This window comes from Brassica napus, chromosome A9 (assembly GCF_020379485.1).
Source record: "Brassica napus cultivar Da-Ae chromosome A9, Da-Ae, whole genome shotgun sequence".
NCBI lineage: Eukaryota > Viridiplantae > Streptophyta > Magnoliopsida > Brassicales > Brassicaceae > Brassica > Brassica napus.
This window is the reverse complement of record NC_063442.1, coordinates 44,213,328-44,232,801: the sequence shown is the minus strand read 5'-3', so window position 1 is coordinate 44,232,801 and position 19,474 is coordinate 44,213,328. Positions and strand designations below refer to the sequence as shown.

The 19,474-nt window shown below is 34.6% G+C and overlaps 2 protein-coding genes across 3 annotated transcripts; both read left to right on the top strand.

Moving 5' to 3' along the window:
- Positions 1 to 9,326: 9,326 nt before the first annotated feature.
- On the top strand, positions 9,327 to 12,646 carry LOC106363864. Its single transcript, XM_048741969.1, has one exon. The coding sequence runs from the start codon at positions 10,536 to 10,538 to the stop codon at positions 11,052 to 11,054; it is 519 nt and encodes a 172-aa protein (XP_048597926.1). The 5' UTR covers positions 9,327 to 10,535; the 3' UTR covers positions 11,055 to 12,646.
- Positions 12,647 to 17,007: 4,361 nt separating this feature from the next.
- On the top strand, positions 17,008 to 18,506 carry LOC106405477 (CRIB domain-containing protein RIC3). 2 transcript variants are annotated; one of them, XM_048741967.1, is made up of 3 exons: positions 17,008 to 17,271; positions 17,361 to 17,467; positions 17,712 to 18,506. In XM_048741967.1, exons 1-3 carry the CDS (start codon positions 17,217 to 17,219, stop codon positions 18,216 to 18,218), a joined length of 669 nt encoding a protein of 222 aa, XP_048597924.1. In that variant the 5' UTR covers positions 17,008 to 17,216; the 3' UTR covers positions 18,219 to 18,506. The 2 variants fall into 2 exon arrangements, with proteins under 2 accessions (XP_048597924.1, XP_048597925.1); XM_048741968.1 differs by having other exon boundaries at positions 17,367 to 17,467; positions 17,712 to 18,504.
- The last annotated feature ends 968 nt before the right edge of the window (positions 18,507 to 19,474 follow it).

Genomic DNA, 19,474 nt, shown 5'->3' with positions numbered 1-19,474 from the left:
TTTGTTTTTATTTTTTATATTTTCAATACATTAAGTAATAAATTGTAAATTTCAAAAAATATAACTATGTTTATTGGAATTCTATTCATTAATAGTTAATTACAAAATATATGTATTGATAATCAAAATTATATATGTTTTTTAATATGTGTGAAAGTTTTATAATGTACTTTTTTTTAAATTATAATTTACATTTTTTGAAACAAAGTATATGAATATGCATGAACATGCATGAACATGTTTTATAAGCTGAATAAAAACCAATTTATAGCCAACTGTGTAACTTGATGTGATTGTTCAGCTGTCTTTTTTTTTTTGGACAACTTTCAGCTGTATCTTTTTCATTGATTCATCATCATATGCAAAAGATTATTTCTCTTATATTTACTACCACATTTTGTCCACTTTTAACATTTTCTTATAATTTCTGATTTAGTAGCATAACAATCCTAGAAATAGATATTTGCATATATGGAATTCAATCCAATGTACATTTTACAATTTGAATATAATAATTTTCTGTTTTACCTATGTGCTTACTAATTAATTTTGAATCAAATTTAACCAGTTAAATCACATTTTCATGATTTACGACTTTGTATTTAGATTTGTTTTCCATACTAATACCATGTAAGTATTTTAACCATTTAGTCGATGCACATAAGCTTCGATGCACATAAGCTAAGTAATTAATTTAGTTTTCCGTCTGAAGGTTCATCTTTATGGCAAATAAGTTTGGATAGTTTAACTTTAACATCTTAAATGGAATATTAACTCGCATGGAAGACCAGCAACAAATAATTCATTTGTGTTAGTATTTACTTACGTTGCACGGAAGCTTCATCGGACATCCGCTTCTCGCTTTGGAACCGGAATCGGAATCTGAACCTTGTGGAAGCTTACAGAATCTTGCTTCCAAAATGTTTCTAAAATATTCTTTTTAGAAATACGTTGGAAGTTTACGATTCTGTTTTGGAATCACGTTTCCATTATTAAAAAAACATAATATTTTATATAAAAAATTGTAGTTTTTAATTTATATAAAATCCAAATATAATATGTTAATTAATTATAAAGTTTAAAAAATAATTAATATAATAATTTATTTTAAATTTAAGTTATGTGTGTTTTCACATATTTAATATGAAATCATTTAAAATTATTATAAATGACTAAATGCTCTATTTTAATTTTAAATCATTTAAGTTATGTGTGTTTTTTAAAAAAATTCTTATATATGTGTATATATATATATGGATACGCTTTCAACATGTACCCGCTTCTTAATTTTTAAAAAAATCTTGCTTATGCGCTTTTATATGCTTCCGCTTCCACACACCCGTTTTCGTTTCCATGTAACATAGGTATTTACCAGAATAACTCATTAAGATTTTACCAAAAATATATTGTATAATACAGTAGAGAAACTAACAACATGATTAATGGATGGTTCTTATAGTGAGGTTCTTAGCGGAATATAAGAAATTGTCTCTTAAATTTTAACCAAAAAAGCTAAGAATGGGTTATTAAAAGTTAAGAGACGGTTTCTTATATTCCGCTAAAAACATCACTCTAAGAACTCCTCATTAGTCATGCTCTAAGAAATATACTCCCTGAAACAAAACAAAATAATATATCTAGTATAACCTCTTTAAATTAATACTCTATAAATTAATATACACTAAAGATCTCTATAAAATAATATAATTTCATAGTCTAAAATTGAGTTTTTGTTTCAATTAGTATATCAATACATTAATATCTCTATAAATTAATAAAAAAAAAATTGTTTTGGTATAGTCCCAACAATATTAATTTATAGAAGTTTCACTGTATATAAGTATATAAGTGATGGACTACTTTCCCACAAACAAGTAACATACCATTAATATCCTTATCAAAATGAACAAAATCATTATTCTAAAATTTCTATTAGCATTAAAAGCATCTTACCTCATAAATTTTCCGTACAATATGCTCGACTTCTATATATGATAAGACATATGTACATACATAATTCTATAGAAAATATTTTTTCTAAAATTCTAAAATAAATTCATACTTGTTGACATATCGCTAAAGCTATACATTTCATCATTATCATATTAATTATGATGGGCACGGAACGGATATTCGAAAAAGTCTTATTATTCGTGATCCGCTACATACCACCATACAAATACTTAAGTTCTCAATCAGCTTCGATTTGTAAGATTTTAAGTATTCGTTATTTCGAATATCCGTGACAATTTTAATTATTCGCGGACTATCCGATCCGTTTTTTTTAAATTAAAAATAAAATAAAAATAATAATTATTACATAATAAATATCTAAAATTATTTACAATAATAATATATAATTCAAAATTATATTTAATTAAAAGAATTTAATAACTAAAATAATTAATTTAATAAATAAAAATATTAAAGAAAATATAATAATTTAATAATTGCTTACCTGAGGACGAAGTGGAAGAGGAAGGGGAGGCACGATCTGCTCCGTTAGTTACCTTGACTCTCTATGTGGCCCCCCAACGCCCGACCTGTCAAATGTGTCATGGATCGATGATGGCACAGTCAGTGGACTAGGGTGGTTCTACAACGACCCAATGGGAGTCGAAAGATTTGGATTACAATGATGCCGGAAAAGCCTATCAGCCCTCCATGCAGAGATGGAAGGATTCATATGGACAATGTCTTGTTTACGAGAGTTACATTTCACTGCGGTCCAAATGGAGACGGATTGCTCGGAACTGGTGGACATGATTGCAAACCCTTTCGACTGGCCGGCCTTTGCCTCCGAGCTAGTTTCATTCTGACTTCTAAGAGACGGGTTTTTGGAGTTCAGAATCACCCGCATACCCATGACTAGAATTTGTGTGCAGATTCTCTCGCTAAGAAGGCGAGATGTAGCGGTACTCTTTTTCCCATATAGATCAGATCCAGCCGGACAGAACGTCTCTTCAGAACGACTCAAACCCGCATACCACTTGATCTTAGAAGATGGGCGTCTTCAAAAAAAAATAGTTTGTATATATAATTATTTAAATATATGTATATATATGCATATAATTAACGGATCGGATCGGATATTTGTTCCTAGTTTTTTTAATATTTGTAGGATATTAAATATTAGTTTCTGCTTTGATTCGCAGCGTTTTACGGATATATGGATTTGTTCAAATCACGACAAATAACGAATGAAATCAGATTTATAGATATCTTTCCCAGCCCCAATTATGATGATATCAACAAACATGGAAAAGAGATTTCCTCGAATAGAAGGCTGGCATCATGCATATCCTATCTCTTGTACACAAAACTTGCATATAAGTTTACCAAGAAAAAAAACTTGTATATAAATAGTTCAATATATGTGTCTTAGCTTCTTCATATCATATAGCTATCTCTCCCTCTAAATCTCAATCCTTTTGCAGAAAATGAATGCTGGATTTGGCATGAGAAAAGATCTCACTCGAGTTTCAAACCGCCTAGAATGTTCTCTTTGTCAGAGAATCTTCTTCACACCTCAAGACCTAATCACACACACAAACACTTTTCACTCCAATCATCATTACTCCAACTTCTCATCATCTGCCGTTGCCCCCGCACTTGCCCTCGGACCTGCCCCCGCACCTGCCACCTTCCGCCACTACCCGAACCTTAACCGTAACCCTAATCCTACTTTCCCGGCAATGAATCGTCCTGACTTGAACATTTACCGTAGTGGTCCTACAGATGAACAAGGGAGGCTTCTCAGAGGATCTCTGGCAATGACTCCGGCTAGCACTAATGTTTTGTTTGGGCAGCAAGAGAAGCCGAAGCTGATGGATCTCTTTCCGATGATGCCATCGGAAGGCTTACGTACGCTTCCGCTTCTTAGCCAGCTGGAGGAACGGACACCGCAGGATACTGCGACGGAGCAAGGCGGGGCCATCTCGAGTTCCATCGACTTGACGTTAAGGCTGGGTTTTTCTTGATATCAAACAAGCAAAATATGATTCTGGATAAGAGAAACTAGGGTTCTTTATGAAAAGCATTAATATGTTTTTATTGTAGTAGTTTCTGTTGTTGTTGCTGTTGTTTCTGTTGTCGTTGCTGTTGGAATGATTATTGTAATATCTATTTTATTTTCCTATAATTAAGGTGTTCTTATGAAAAACTTTCAATAAAATAAAATGTAACGCCACCCACGTCCGCTCTCTCGGCCTGTGGGTCCCATTCTATCCGACAGTCGGTCCGTTAATTTTCCAAGGCTCTAGAGTCTTGTTTACTGATCATGCAATCACCACCCGACTTTTTTCGTGCTTTGGCCTCACTCGCACGGTATCGCGAATCACTTCCCGATAGGTCACCCATCATTTCACTACTCCAGCCCAAGCACGCTTAACTCTAGAGTCCTAAACGGATGTGTGACAGAAAAGGTAAGTCAACTTTGGTGATATAGGTAGCCAAATCAATTCTCTTAAGCATTTTCCACATATCACAAATTGGGATGTTACAATCCACCCTCTCTCAAAGAACGCAACGTCTTTGTTGCACCCCAGGACAGGTCTCAAGATACCTCTCGGGTCAGAACCGAGATGGCTAACCAGCTCTGATACCACTTGTAACGCCCCGATACTTTATGTATATAACCTCCAAAATTTTCAGGAAATGTCGATGTTTCGTGCCACTGTGCCTAGATCTGAGATTTTAGAGACTATAAATATTAATTTAAAAAAAATTAATAATAAAATTTGCATAGTTTTGGGAGTCTATACTTTAAGTATATAAACTACAAATTTTTCAGAGGGACCAAGGTCAATGTTTCGTGCGGTTGTGCCTAAATCCGGCCCTGATTCTAGGATTCGAGAACTGTGGATTTAACAAAAATAATCTTTTTTTTGTTTTGTTGAATCAGGTTAACAAGGAGAGACCAATCACTATATCTAGGAACCGGAGTTTTTCAAGAAAAGCAGTTGCTGGGTCTAGTGTTCGAGTCACTTCCTCAGCTGATTTCTTAGAGAACCGATCGAGCAGAGTCGTCCTAAACAATGGCCGGCCATCTACAACTCAGTGGACTCAGTTCCCTCCTCCTTCGTCCTCCGCTTTGGCCACAAATGCTGCCGCACCATCGAGAGTTCCTCCTGACGTTACGCTCGAGTTCCTCATTATTGGGAACGGCAAGAGGAAGTGAGTCTCCTAATTATCGTTAAGAAACAAACAAACATGGCTGGTTTTAGTTATCTTCAGTGTTATAGTTACCATCACGAACTATATATCCTCTTGGTTAATACGCATAAAAGTATGTACATGAATAGGCATGAACATGTTTCATTGGCTGAATAAACAACCAAACAATAGTCAGCTGTGTAACTAGTAAGATTTTCGTTTTAGAAAAAAATTGGTTCTTAAAATTTTTATATTTTTTATATTTCAATACATTAAGTAATAAATTGTAAATTTAAAAAAAAACATGAGTATGTTTATTGGATTTCTATTGATTAATAGCAGTTAAATAGGTAGTAATCTCCGCACAAGTGAAATAATTTATTAGATTATTTATTGTATGTTGTACTAAAGATTTGTTGTATAGTTTTTTTTAGAGATGAACATACATATATCCGTTAGGATTCAGTTGATATATTCAAATTTCAGATTTTTAGAGTTAGAAATTTAAATTGTATTCTGATATTTACAATTTTTGGATTTAGTTCGAATCATTGCGGAGTTCAGACTCGAGTTCGGGTATCCATCTTAATTATGTATTTTTTTAACAAAAATCCAAATATACTTAAATCCTCATAATCCAAAAATAAAATAATATAAAATATAAAAATTTGAATGATGTAAGAATAAATATTTAAATTTACATAAAAATTAGTTCAATTTTAAATATGGGTTGGATGGAGAAAAAATAAATATTTCCAGTATTTTGAATATTTTCTATTATTTTATATATTTACTTGAGACTACGTCGATAATTTTTAGATATTTTTATATTTTGAATATCTAATAGATATAAAATTTAAAATAATTAATATATCTAAATATATAATTGTGATTTAGATTTTTTTTCTCGAATTTGGTTATCTGGATATTAAACTTATAGATCAATATGAGTACTTAGTCAGTTTTAGTTTGTGTTTAGTATTAATTTCAAATCTATTTCGGTTCAGTTCGTCAGATACATGTATATATTTTACCCATGCTTATTTTCTTCTAATAATATAAAACAAAATAAAATAAATGTAAAACAAATATTGGCTTATTTAAAATACATAATTATTGGATCATACTTTAAGAATACCAGTAAAAATGGTTGGATGTCATGTCAATATTGTTCGGCATGTTGCAAAACTGATGTAGTCTATAACTAATAACATGTAGTTTCTTATAAAAAATTCTTGGTAAATATAATAAAAACACGATACAATCGAATGAAAAGTGTTAGAGCTGCGTGAAAAATAATGTGATATCTTCGGTAGGCACATGAGTTATGTTTTTCAATCGATTTCATGATCTTTCTTTTTAAAAAATTCTGTTTTATGAGTATACTACCAATCTGATTATATTTCTAATTCCTGGTCTGATATGAAAATTCCGTAAAGAAAATTAATATTTGGCTAAACTAAAGATTCGACTTTGTGCGTGGTGTTTTTTACTTCAATTTTTTTAATTCATAATCAATCACAACTATTTATTGTCTTCGTGTACAGAAACATCAACAATGACTAATTTTGGCAACATACAAAACTTTAAATTTCTAAAAACATTCTCATTTTAGCATTTTAGTTGATGCGAATCTTAATGATTTTCTAATTTCTTTCTTTCAAATGATATTATTCAGTTGTTGTACAGAAAAAAATCAGTTCACTAATACAAAAGTTAAAAATGCAAGATTTAAAAATGAACTGAGTAAAAAAGATTAATGTGAACACATTAAATTGCATCAATGGAGTTAAAAAAATTAGTGTGTGAACGCATTAATTGTTAAATAATTGTGAAACCGACATGTCAGCATGCTTAAATTAAAATTGATGTGAAGCTGTCACGTGTCCAATATAGTGTGAAAGCATTAAATGATAATGTTTCTCTTTTAATATATAGGATATTACAAAAAATATGTATTGATAATCAAAATTATATCTTTTTTTAATATGCGTGAAAATTAAAATTTTCATTTCTTTTCAAACAGAAAGTATATGAATATGCATGAACATGTTGTATAAGCTGAATAAACAACCAATTTAAAGCCAACTGTGTAACTTGATGTGCTTGTTCAGCTGTATCTTTTTCATTGATTCATCATCATATGCAAAAGACTATTTCTTTTATATTTTACTACTATCACATTTTGTCCACCTTTGGCATTTTCTTATAATTTATGATTTAGTAGCATAACAATCCTAGAAATAAATCTTTGCATATTTATCTTATTAAAATGAAGTACTTTAAGTTTTTGTTTGACAACATAGATAGCAGTTAAAAATTAGTGATATTTGAAAATATGCATTGCAGTAAGTTAGAAAAAAAAAATAGTGGGCTTATGCCATTAAAAATTTGGAAGTCTATTACATTATATTAAAAATTAATGGGTTTATGTTTTTTGATATACATATTCAAATTAAAATAATAATTTAAAATAGATGTATATCAAAAATTCATTCAAAAATATACATATATTCAAAATTTGATTTTTACTAACATATTTTCCAATAACCATTATAAAAATATCAATATATATAAAAAAAATACAATACAAAGCCCAATTTCAAAATAAATTATGGTTTTTATATTTCATATTGAAATTTAAAATTATAATATATGTGATTATTTATATGATTGTACGTATAAAATATTATTAATTATAAGATTACTTATTTAATGGTACGTATAAAATATGATTAATTACATGATAACACATATTTTTGTAACCTATGATGACACATATAAGATATATAATAGTGATTAGAGTTGGGCGTTCATGTTAGTTTTCCGGTCTGTTTGGGATTTCGTATTCGGTTTAGATCATTGAGGATTCGGTTCGGATTTGGATAACCAATTTAAATTATTTTAAAATTTTAAAATTTATTATAAGCTTTAATTTTTAAAAAATCTATAAACAATAGAATGTATTACATATAAATTTGAATAACATATGTCAGAGTACCTGACTTAACATATAAATTGGGTTGGTTTAAATATTTGGATAGAGAATTATTAATTATTTTGGAGTTTTGAGTATATTTTAACTATTTTAGATATTTACGCTTGATTATTTGTATATTTTTTAAGTATTTAAACAAACTTAAAAGTATAATATAAATTCTGGATGTTTTTATATATATATTAAATCTATAAATAATTAATATATATAAGTATATAAATCTATTTTGGATACCCAAAATACTTCGGTTCGGATCGGATTAGGTTTCAGTTCTTCGAATATCAAAATTTTGAATAATTCGGATATTCAATAAATTTTGGTTTGGATTTGGTAGTACTTATTCGGATTGGAATCGGTTTGATTCTTCGAATTCAAGTTTTTTGTCCAACCATAAGTAATGACATAAAAAAACAAATAGCATCATATTTTTAAAAAAAATATATTTGCGTCAAAATCTAAGTACATAATTGAATCAAATGTACATTTTACAATTTGAATAGAAGAATTTTCTATTTTTCTAGCCTATGTGCTTACTAATTAATTTTGAATCAAATTTAACCAGTTAAATCACATTTTCATGATTTATGACTTTGTATTTAGATTTGTTTTCCATACTAATACAAGTATTTTACCCATTTAGTCGATGCAAGCGAAGTAATTAATTTAGTTTTCCGTCTGAACGAAGGTTCATCTTAATGGCAAATAAGTTTGGATAGTTTAACTTTAACATCTTAAATGGAATATTAACTCGCATGGAAGACCAGCGACAAATAATTCATTTGTGTTAGTATTTACCAGAATAATTAACTCATTACGATTTTACCAAAAATATATTGTACTCCCTCTGTTTTTTAAAGATGGATGTTCTAGGAAAATATTTTGTTTCCAAAAGATGTATTTTTTATGTTTTCAAAGCATATTTTGTCAATTAATAATGAAAAATTGTATGTTTCAAAAATATTAATTGCATTTCTTTTAATCCTATTGGTTTAAAAATATAAGAAATATAAAGTTACAAAAAACTATGCATTAATAACTAAGTTTTAATATAGTTTCTTAATAAGTGTGAAAATCCTAGAACATTCATCTTTAAAAAACAGAGGGAGTATAATACAGTAGAGAAACTAAGAAGTATAATCCCTGAAACAAGACAAAATAATATATATATATATATTCTAAAACTGATGGATTACTTTCCCACAAACAATTAACATACCATTAATATCCTTATCAAAATGAACAAAATCATTATTCTTAAATTTCTATTAGGCATTAAAAGCATCTTGCCTCTTAAATTTTCCGTACAATATGTTCGACTTCTATATATGATAAGACATATGTACATACATAATTTTATAGAACATATTTTTTCTAAAATTCTAAAATAAATTCATGCATGTTGACATATGGCTAAAGCTATGCATTTCACCATTATCATATTAACTATGATTAGGCATGGGCACAGAGCAGTTATCCAGAAAATTTTTACTATCCGTGATCCGCTTCGTCCCGTACAAATATTTAAGTTTTCGATCTGTTTCGATCCATAAGATTTTAAATATTCGTTAGTTCGAATATTTGTGACAATTTCAATTATTCGCGGACTATCCAATACGTTTCGTAAAAAAATAGAAATAAATTAAAATTAATAATTATTAATTAATAAAATATCTAAAATAATATAAAATAATAATATATAATTAAAAAATTAAAAATATTTACTTAAAAAATTAATAACTAAAATAATTAATCTAATAAATTAAAATATATAATTATTAAATAGTTTGTATATATAATAATTTAAATATATGTATATATATGCATATAATTAACGGATCGGATATTTGTTCCTAAATTTTTTAGTATTTGTGATTTGATTTGTCTCTTACGGATATTGCATAGTAGTATTTGCTTTTGATTTGTAGAGTTACGGATATCCAGATTTGTTCAAATCAAGATGAATAACGAATCAAATCAGATTTACGGATATTTTTCCCAAACCAAATTATAATGATATCAACAAACATGGAAAATATAATTTCTCAAATAGAAGGATGTCATCATCATAAAAAAAAAGGCTGGCTTCATGCATATCCTATATCTTGCACACAAAAACTTGTAAATATAGGCTTCGAATGTTTTAATCCGCCTCGTATCACACCGCTAACAAAAATCTTTACATATACCATATATTTATATGTTTTTATAACGGTTAGAACCGCATCGCAGTTGAACCGCTTGTTCCGCACCGCTTAATCAAATGTTACCATTCGGAGCCATAATTTTACCAAGAAAAAAAACTTGTATATAAATAGTTCAATATATGTGTCTTAGCTTCTTCATATCATATCTCTCCCTCTAAATCTCAATCCTTTTGCAGAAAATGAATGGTGGATTTGGCATGAGAAAAGATCTCACTCGAGTTTCAAACCCCCTAGAATGTTCTCTTTGTCAGAGAATCTTCTTCACACCTCAAGACCTAATCACACACACCAACACTTTTCACTCCAATCATCATTACTCCAACTTCTCATCATCTGCCGCTGCCCCCGCACCTGCCACCTTCCGCCACTACCCGAACCTTAACCGTAACCCTAATCCTGCTTTCCCGGCAATGAATCGTTCTGACTTGAACAATTACCGTAGTGGTCCTACAGATGAACAAGGGAGGCTTCTCAAAGGATCTGCGGCAATGACTCCGACTAGAAACACTAACGTTTTGTTTGGGCAGCAGGAGAAGCCGAAGCTGATGGATCTCTTTCCGACGATGCCATCGGAAGGCTTACGTACGCTTCCGCTTCTTAGCCAGCTGGAGGAACGGACACCGCAGGATACTGCGACGGAGCAAGGCGGGGCCATCTCGAGTTCCATCGACTTGACGTTAAGGCTGGGTTTTTCTTGATATCAAACAAGCAAAATATGATTCTGGATAAGAGAAACTAGGGTTCTTGATGAAAACCATTAATATGTTGTTGTTGTAGTTGTTGTTATTGTTGTTGTTGCTGCTGCTGTTTCTGTTGTTGTTGCTGTTGGAATGATTATTGTAATATCTATTTTATTTTCCTATAATTAAGGTGTTCTTATGAAAACCTTTCAAAAAAATAAAATTTAAGGTGTTTTTCATTTTGCATAATATCTTGGCCCTAATATCTTCTTGTTTCTATATATTAATGATTGTCAGACGAGAACCTGATGGGACGATTTGATCGAATATTTGCTTTAAGATGTGTTGGCATAACAAGTGAAGAAAAGTTATATAACTTATATTTACTTTTCTATTCCACCATGGTTTGTGTTTTATGTAAGTTGTTGCAGTAGTAGTATCAATGCGACTAATGCGACTTGTAAGTTGTTGCAGTGGTAGTATCAATGTGACTTGAGAAAAATCGAGCGACCTCAAGAATAAAGAATTACTACAACATTTATTAGTAAGTGTAAGTCTAACTCACACCAAGAAACTAGTTTAATGCACTTCTGAAATTTCTAAACACTTATATACTGGTCTAGTACTCTCTAAAGTACAGTTGTGTGATTGTTTGATAGAGTTTGAGTTTTCGGCCTTAATCTTTTTTCTAGATTTAGGACCAGCCGTTGCGAATACCTTATGATAGCCTTAAAGACATAACAAACCAGTAACTAGCGTTAAACCACTAGTTCAATGCACTTCTGAAATGTGAAATCATTTTGCAATTACAATTTCTTCATTCTAGTAATTGTTTCTCCAAATTAAGTCATCTCTGCTTTATTTCTTTCGACTAGCATGACTGCTAATTCTGATCGACTTGAAACAGGTGTGTGCATGCATGTGTATATATGTAAGTTGTTGTCTTTTGTAACTATCAGTGTGTTAGTGGTCATGTATGTCTCCTTAGTCCTTTCTCTCTACCCGGGAAATACTCTCGTCGACTAGTTTTAATTACTTTATTTACCCCTAGAGAATTGAGTAAACTGCATCTAATTAAAAAACAAATTGTTTAAAAAGACTTGAAAAAGTCTTTTTGTTGGCAAATTAAATATAGTGCTCTCCTTCTTCTTCACAACCAAGAATGTGTCCGAAACCTAATCTCTGATTCTCTCTCTCCCTGTTTCCAACTTTTTTCTCTTTCGTTTATCTTTCTCTTCAGAAGAAATGAAAATCAATGCGATAAAGGTTTAAATTCTATGATCTCGTTAGATTCCTTGTTAAGTCGAACGTTTTTAAATGGTTTTTTATGTAAGTGAAGCCCACAACAGTATGGCCCAGGAAGAGCCCAAGACACTTAACCCTCACTTGTCTTCTCCGAAGACCATCTTGTCGTATTGTAGAGCTGAGGAGAGGAGTACGGAGAGTCCTATCCACAACCGTTACGCTCCGCTGCTGTCGCTGTGTGCTGGCTAATCTACTTTTGCTTTAACAGCTGTGTAGTCGTTTGGATCTAGATCCTTCTTTGTATCCTTTATATTGCCTTGTAACCCTATTGATTCAAGGTAATGAGATTGTAGTATTCATTCAAACATCTCTCTTTCATTCACTTTCACATGGTATCAAGAGCCATTTAACCTTAACAGGTGCTTTCAATGGCAGATCCAGATAATCCCTACCCTTTTCCAAGCAAAATTCATCTCTTGAGTTCTGTCACACTCAAGCTCTCAGACAGCAACTACCTGCTTTGGAAAACTCAATTTGAGTCTCTCTTGTCGAGTCAGAAGCTGCTGGGCTTCGTCAATGGAGCTGTTCCCTCCCCACCCCAGACGCGTTCCGTTGTTCGTGATGCTCAGACAGTTGAAGAACCAAATCCCCTGTTTGAAGCGTGGTTCTGTACTGATCAACTGGTGCGTTCTTGGTTGTTTGGCACACTTTCTGAAGAAGTCTTAGGCTCAGTTCACACCCTTCAGACCTCGCGTGACGTCTGGGTCTCTCTTGCTGACAACTTCAACAAAAGTTCTTTGTCCAGGGAGTTCTCACTTCGTCGTTCCCTGCAACTTCTCACCAAGAAGGACAAGACGCTGGCCGTGTACACCAGGGAGTTCAAAGCCATCTGCGATTCTCTCAGTGCCATTGGGAAACCCATTGATGAATCCATGAAAATCTTTGGGTTTCTTAACGGTCTTGACAGAGAATACGACCCTATCTCCACGGTGATTCAAAGCTCTCTTGCCAAGTTTCCTGCCCCAACATTCACCGATGTGATCTCAGAGGTGCAAGGCTTTGATGCTAAGCTACAGTCCTATGGAGATACTCCGTCTGTTAATCAACATATGGCTTTCAATGTCCAGACACCTGAGTTCAAGCCAGCAGAGCCTACCTACAACCCGAACTATCGAGGCAGGGGTCGTTCTGGTTCTTACCGTGGTCGTGGTGGATACTCCAGTCGAGGGCGCGGCTTCTATCAGCATCAGACAACAGGCAACCCTCAAGGAGAAAGGCCGACGTGTCAAATCTGTGGCCGTGTGGGACATACTGCTATCAAGTGTTACAACAGATTCGATAACAACTTTCAAGTCCCTCAGGCCTTCTCCTCTCTGCGTGTCTCAGATGATAAAGAGTGGTATCCAGACTCTGGAGCTACCGCTCACGTCACCTCCTCAACATCACATCTTCAGGGAGTTCATCCGTATGAAGGTCGCGACGCTGTGATGGTGGGTGATGGGGCCTATCTCCCCATTACACATGTCGGCTCAGCCATCATTTCCTCTGGTTCAGGTACTGTCACTTTAAATGAGGTGCTTGTCTGTCCTGATATAAAGAAGTCCTTGCTTTCAGTATCTAAGATATGTGAAGATTATCCCTGTGGTGTGTTCTTTGATGCTAAACATGTTTACCTCATTGATCTCCAAAAGGGGAAAGTGGTGACAAAGGGCCCGCGAAGTAAAGGATTATACATGTTGAAGAGCTCAGAGTTTGAAGTCTACTTCTCAGACCGTCAGAGGATTGCATCTGAAGCAGTGTGGCATCTACGGCTGGGGCACTCTAACTCTCGAGTACTTCAACAACTTCAAACCAGCAAGGAGATTCAAGTTAATAAGAGCAGATCCAACCCTGTTTGTCAGCCTTGCCAGATGGGGAAAAGTTCAAGATTACAGTTTTTTCAGTCCACCTCTCATGTTTCTTTGCCCTTACATAGGATTCATTGTGACCTATGGGGGCCTTCGCCTATCAGTTCAAGTCAGGGTTTCCGTTTCTATGCAATTTTTGTTGATGATTGTACCCGTTACTCATGGCTTTACCCTCTACATAATAAATCAGAATTTTATGAAGTCTTTACTGCATTTGTCAAGCTTGTGGAGAATCAGTTTGGTTTTTTGATAAAGGAATTTCAGTCAGATGGTGGTGGTGAGTTTGTTAATCAACACATGAGGAGGTTCTTATCTGACAAGGGTATTCAACATCGCATCTCCTGCCCCTACACACCGGCGCAGAATGGTCTCGCAGAAAGAAAGCACAGACACTGTGTGGAGTTAGGCTTATCCATGATGTTCCACAGTCATCTTCCGCTACACCTATGGGTTGAAGCCTTCTCCACAGCTAATCACATTATCAATCTTCTGCCCTCCGTGGTCTTGGATAACGTCAGTCCGCATGAGAAACTATACAAGTGCAAACCAGATTATGAAGCTCTTCGTGTGTTTGGGTCAGCATGCTATCCTTGTCTTCGACCTCTCCAAACTCACAAGTTCGAGCCTAAGTCGTTACAATGTGTCTTCATGGGGTATAGCAATCTGTACAAAGGGTACAGATGCCTCTACCCACCTACAGGCAAAGTCTATATCTCAAGACATGTACTCTTTGATGAAGGTCTATTCCCATTCAAGGAAGGTTTTAAACACCTGGTTCCTCGGTATGAGACGAGTCTACTTAAAGCCTGGCAGTCAGCAACGGCTTTGGAGGAAGTTACCAAGGAGCCTGAACAAATCACTCGCTTCTTGGTCACACCACATAATCAACCTACGGGAGTTGAACCTCCCATTGCTCCTGTTGTTCCATCAGATAATGAAGACGAACCGAACCCTCCCATAGTCGAGCCAGAGGCAGTACCTTCTGACAATCCTATTCAGGCTGAAAATCTTCACGGTATGCAAACCAGAAGTAAGGCGGGAGTTCATAAGCCCAACCCAAGGTATGCTCTGGTTGCCTCGAAAAGACCAACAGGACTTCCGAAAAACATTGCTGAAGCGATGAAACATCCTGGGTGGAACAAAGCTGTGATGACTGAAATGGAGAACATTCATATGTTGGACACATGGTCTTTAGTGCCTCCAACAGATGATATGAACATCATCACGAGCAGATGGGTCTACACTGAGAAGTTGAACCCTGATGGTACAGTAAAGAAGCTAAGAGCGCGGCTGGTTGGGAAAGGTTACGAACAGGAGGAAGGTTGTGATTATTTGGAGACCTTTAGTCCTGTGGTAAGGACAGCTACCATACGCCTCATGTTACAAATTGCAGTTTCTAAGAAGTGGCCTATTAGGCAATTGGATGTCACTAGTGCCTTTCTTCACGGTGATCTCCAGGAGCCAGTCTTTATGTACCAACCTGATGGGTTTGTGGATGCAGAACGCCCTCAGTTTGTTTGCAAGCTTACTAAAGCTCTGTATGGGCTAAAGCAGGCTCCCCGCGCATGGTTTGATACGTTCAGTAGCTTCATGATTGATTATGGTTTTGAATGCAGCAAGTCAGACCCTTCTATGTTCACGTTTCACCGCGGAGAGCAGTCTATGGTTTTGCTCCTATATGTCGATGACATGTTGCTTACTGGGAGTGATGAATGCTTGCTGCAGGAGCTAATTGATACTTTGTCCCACCGATTCTCTATGAAAGATATGGGGGTTCCAGAATATTTTCTTGGCATAGAAATGATCACTCATTCTGATGGCATCTTTCTTCATCAAAAGGCCTATACTGAAGACATACTCACCGAAGCTCAGATGCAAGATTGCAATCCTATGCCCACGCCACTTCCGCAACGCATTGAGAATCCTGATCCTAGTCTCTTTCCTGAGCCGACTTACTTCAGAAGCTTGGCTGGTAAGTTGCAATACCTAACCATCTCTCGTCCAGACATCCAGTTTGCAGTGAATTTTGTCTGTCAAAGGATGCACGCACCAACTGGCTCTGACTTTGCTCTCCTGAAACGTATTTTGCGTTACCTACGAGGTACTACGGCACTGGGTCTACATATCAAGAGAGACATGACAATGTCTTTGTTAGCCTTCTGTGACAGTGACTGGGCCGGTTGTCATGACACTAGGAGGTCGACTACTGGCTTCTGCACTTTCCTCGGTCCTAACCTTGTTTCATGGTCAGCAAAAAGGCAAGAGACTGTCTCACGCTCGTCGACAGAAGCTGAATACAGAGCTCTTGCTACGACTGCTCAAGAGATCACCTGGTTATCTCAACTGCTTCGAGATCTTCGTATTTCTCAAGCTGATGCAACACTCTTGCTCTGTGACAATCTTTCTGCTGTTTATCTCACCACCAACCCTGCTCTCCACAAGCGGTCAAAGCACTTTGACACGGATTATCACTACATAAGGGAGCAGGTTGCACTTGGCTTGATTGAAACAAGGCACATCCCAGCTAACCTGCAGGTTGCTGATATCTTTACGAAGCCGTTACCTCGCAAGGCGTTTGTTGATCTTCGGAGCAAACTTGGAGTGGCTGAACCACCCACCGCAAGTTTGAGGGGGGGTGTAAGTGAAGCCCACAACAGTATGGCCCAGGAAGAGCCCAAGACACTTAACCCTCACTTGTCTTCTCCGAAGACCATCTTGTCGTATTGTAGAGCTGAGGAGAGGAGTACGGAGAGTCCTATCCACAACCGTTACGCTCCGCTGCTGTCGCTGTGTGCTGGCTAATCTACTTTTGCTTTAACAGCTGTGTAGTCGTTTGGATCTAGATCCTTCTTTGTATCCTTTATATTGCCTTGTAACCCTATTGATTCAAGGTAATGAGATTGTAGTATTCATTCAAACATCTCTCTTTCATTCACTTTCACATTTTACAGAAAACGCTGATTTGCTCTACAAGTCAGGGCTTGGCGCATTCACAGTGTTGCAGCATCTGAACTTCTAACAGAAAATCATGACGACCGTGAAAGGCCTTCTTAAAGGTCTTCGCTACATTACTCAGATTTTCGGTTAGTCTCATCTCATCAATAATTCACAACATTTTGACGTTTCTTGTTGCACAAGTCAGATCCTTATATGATAAATTTTATAATTTCAGATGAAGATAAAGATAAAGACCAAGATATCCAGATCGGGTTTCCCACCGATGTAAAGCATGTTGCGCACATCGGATCCGACGGTCCTGCAGCCAATATGCCAAGCTGGGTATAATTTGTACATTTCTAAGTATTTATCCGCAGATAGGGCTAGATCTAGACACGACAAGATGAAACATTCGACTTGGCTTCCGAATAATAGAAAAATATTATACATAGATTGCATGCATGGCTTAGAAATTATCAAATAAAAAATTATTAAGTAACATAAAAATGTTTATGGCCCTTAAATCTCAGATCTCGTCGTATTAGTATAAGAATACTCATCATTGGTAACTAAATATATACTGTAGATGGGTGACTTCAAACCTCAAGAGCATGAGAATGGTCAAGTTGTTTCCCGAGGAGATGTGACCAACAATCCAATAGGGGAAGGAGTTGGATTACAAGAGCTGTTGCCTCCTCCTCCTGAGAAACTGAAGCACAAGAAAACAAGGCGTAAATCCGAGACGACCTCACAAAACGGTTCTCCTCCTAGGAGAAGCAGCAACGTTTCAACATCGGATATGCTACCAAAACATTCGAGACGTCACAGCAGGAGTAGGCACGGGTCAATGGACTCATCGAATGATCCATCAGTCAGGAGGAAGCGTGTTGTCTCGGTTAACGAGGTAGAAGGTTCTGATCCTCTTTCAGATAGTTCCACTACTCATAGAAAATCTACATCGCGTCATAGGAAGGTGAAAGGATCCGGAGGAGGAGGAGAGGTCTCCATGAAGAAGACGAAAGCAAAGCCCGAGAGTTCTATTGTTCAACCGGTCGATGTATGTAATGATGGTAATACCAGTAACAAAGACTAAAAACATAGAATGGTTTTGGTGACCTGTGGATGTGTTGAGTGTGTATGTATGTGAATAGTCTCGTTTTTCTTGACCGATCCATAGAGAAAAACATTTTTGTGTCACAAAGGCAATGATTCACCACTAGAAAGGTTGTGATAGGAGATATTCAAGTTGTTGCAGTTTGGTTGAAACAGTGATATTGTACAGAAAGATTGTTGGAAATAGCTTAAGATAGAGAATATGTATATCTTGCGGACAAGATATTATTACATTTTAAATTCGGCTATAGTTAGGGGTGTTCAATCCGGATATCGGTTCGGTTTCGGTTCGGTTTTTTTCGGTTTTTGGTATTTCGGTTAGTAAAATATAACTACCATTCTAAATCCATATTTACTTCGGTTCGGTTCGGTTTATATACCGTCGGTTTTCGGTTTATTCGGTTTTATACCAAAAAACATAATTATTTAGTTTGAGATCATATTATATGAATTTTAGAGTCATATTGTCAACATAGTCATTTATTAAAAATATATTACATGTTCAAATAAATGAACAAAAAAGTAAAAATGCTTCTACCATCAAATAAAATAATCAAATCTATAACTAAAATCAAAGCTTGAAATTTTGAAAACAAAAATATGAAACAAAACAGAAATATGAAAGAAACGTTTTTTCACTCTTCCCTATTTATTGTTCATTAAAGTCAAGCTTTTTCAATTGAACACAAAACTCTGTTCGTTTACAAATAAGAAAAAAATTGTAAAAATTTTCCATTAATTATTGTCCATCAAATTTATAATCTTCATATTAATTTAGTGAACACTAAAATAAAGCAAAAAAATCAAAAGAAGACTTAGAAAATAAGATGTCTGAATTGCGATGTATTGTTATTTAATTATAGTTCAAGTGTTTTACAAATTAAGGCTTTTTATTACTATAAAATTATAGTAATAGTTATTAACACAAATTTAACTTATGTAACAAATAGATTTTCATGTATTGTTATAAAATAGATACATATTTACGTGTTTCTACTTTTAATCGGTTTTGTTCGGTTTAATCGGTTATATACCAAACCATATCCAAATCCTACGGTTTTTATAAAATTATATCCATTCGGTTTATATGGTATATACCAAAACCAAACCATATTGTCTATTTCGGTTCGGTTCGGTTCGGTACGGTTCGGTTTTACCATATTGAACAGCCCTAGCTATAGTGTAAAGTTCAGGAAGCGTATTATATTAGAAAATTTTAAAATTCGGCTATAGAGT

Coding starts and splice junctions, on each gene's coding strand:
- LOC106363864 (XM_048741969.1), top strand. CDS start 10,536: ATGAATGGTGGATTTGGCATGAGAAAAGATCTCACTCGAGTTTCAAAC.
- LOC106405477 (XM_048741967.1), top strand. CDS start 17,217: ATGACGACCGTGAAAGGCCTTCTTAAAGGTCTTCGCTACATTACTCAG. Junction 17,272..17,360: donor CTACATTACTCAGATTTTCG/GTTAGTCTCATC, acceptor TTATAATTTCAG/ATGAAGATAAAGATAAAGAC. Junction 17,468..17,711: donor CAGCCAATATGCCAAGCTGG/GTATAATTTGTA, acceptor TATATACTGTAG/ATGGGTGACTTCAAACCTCA.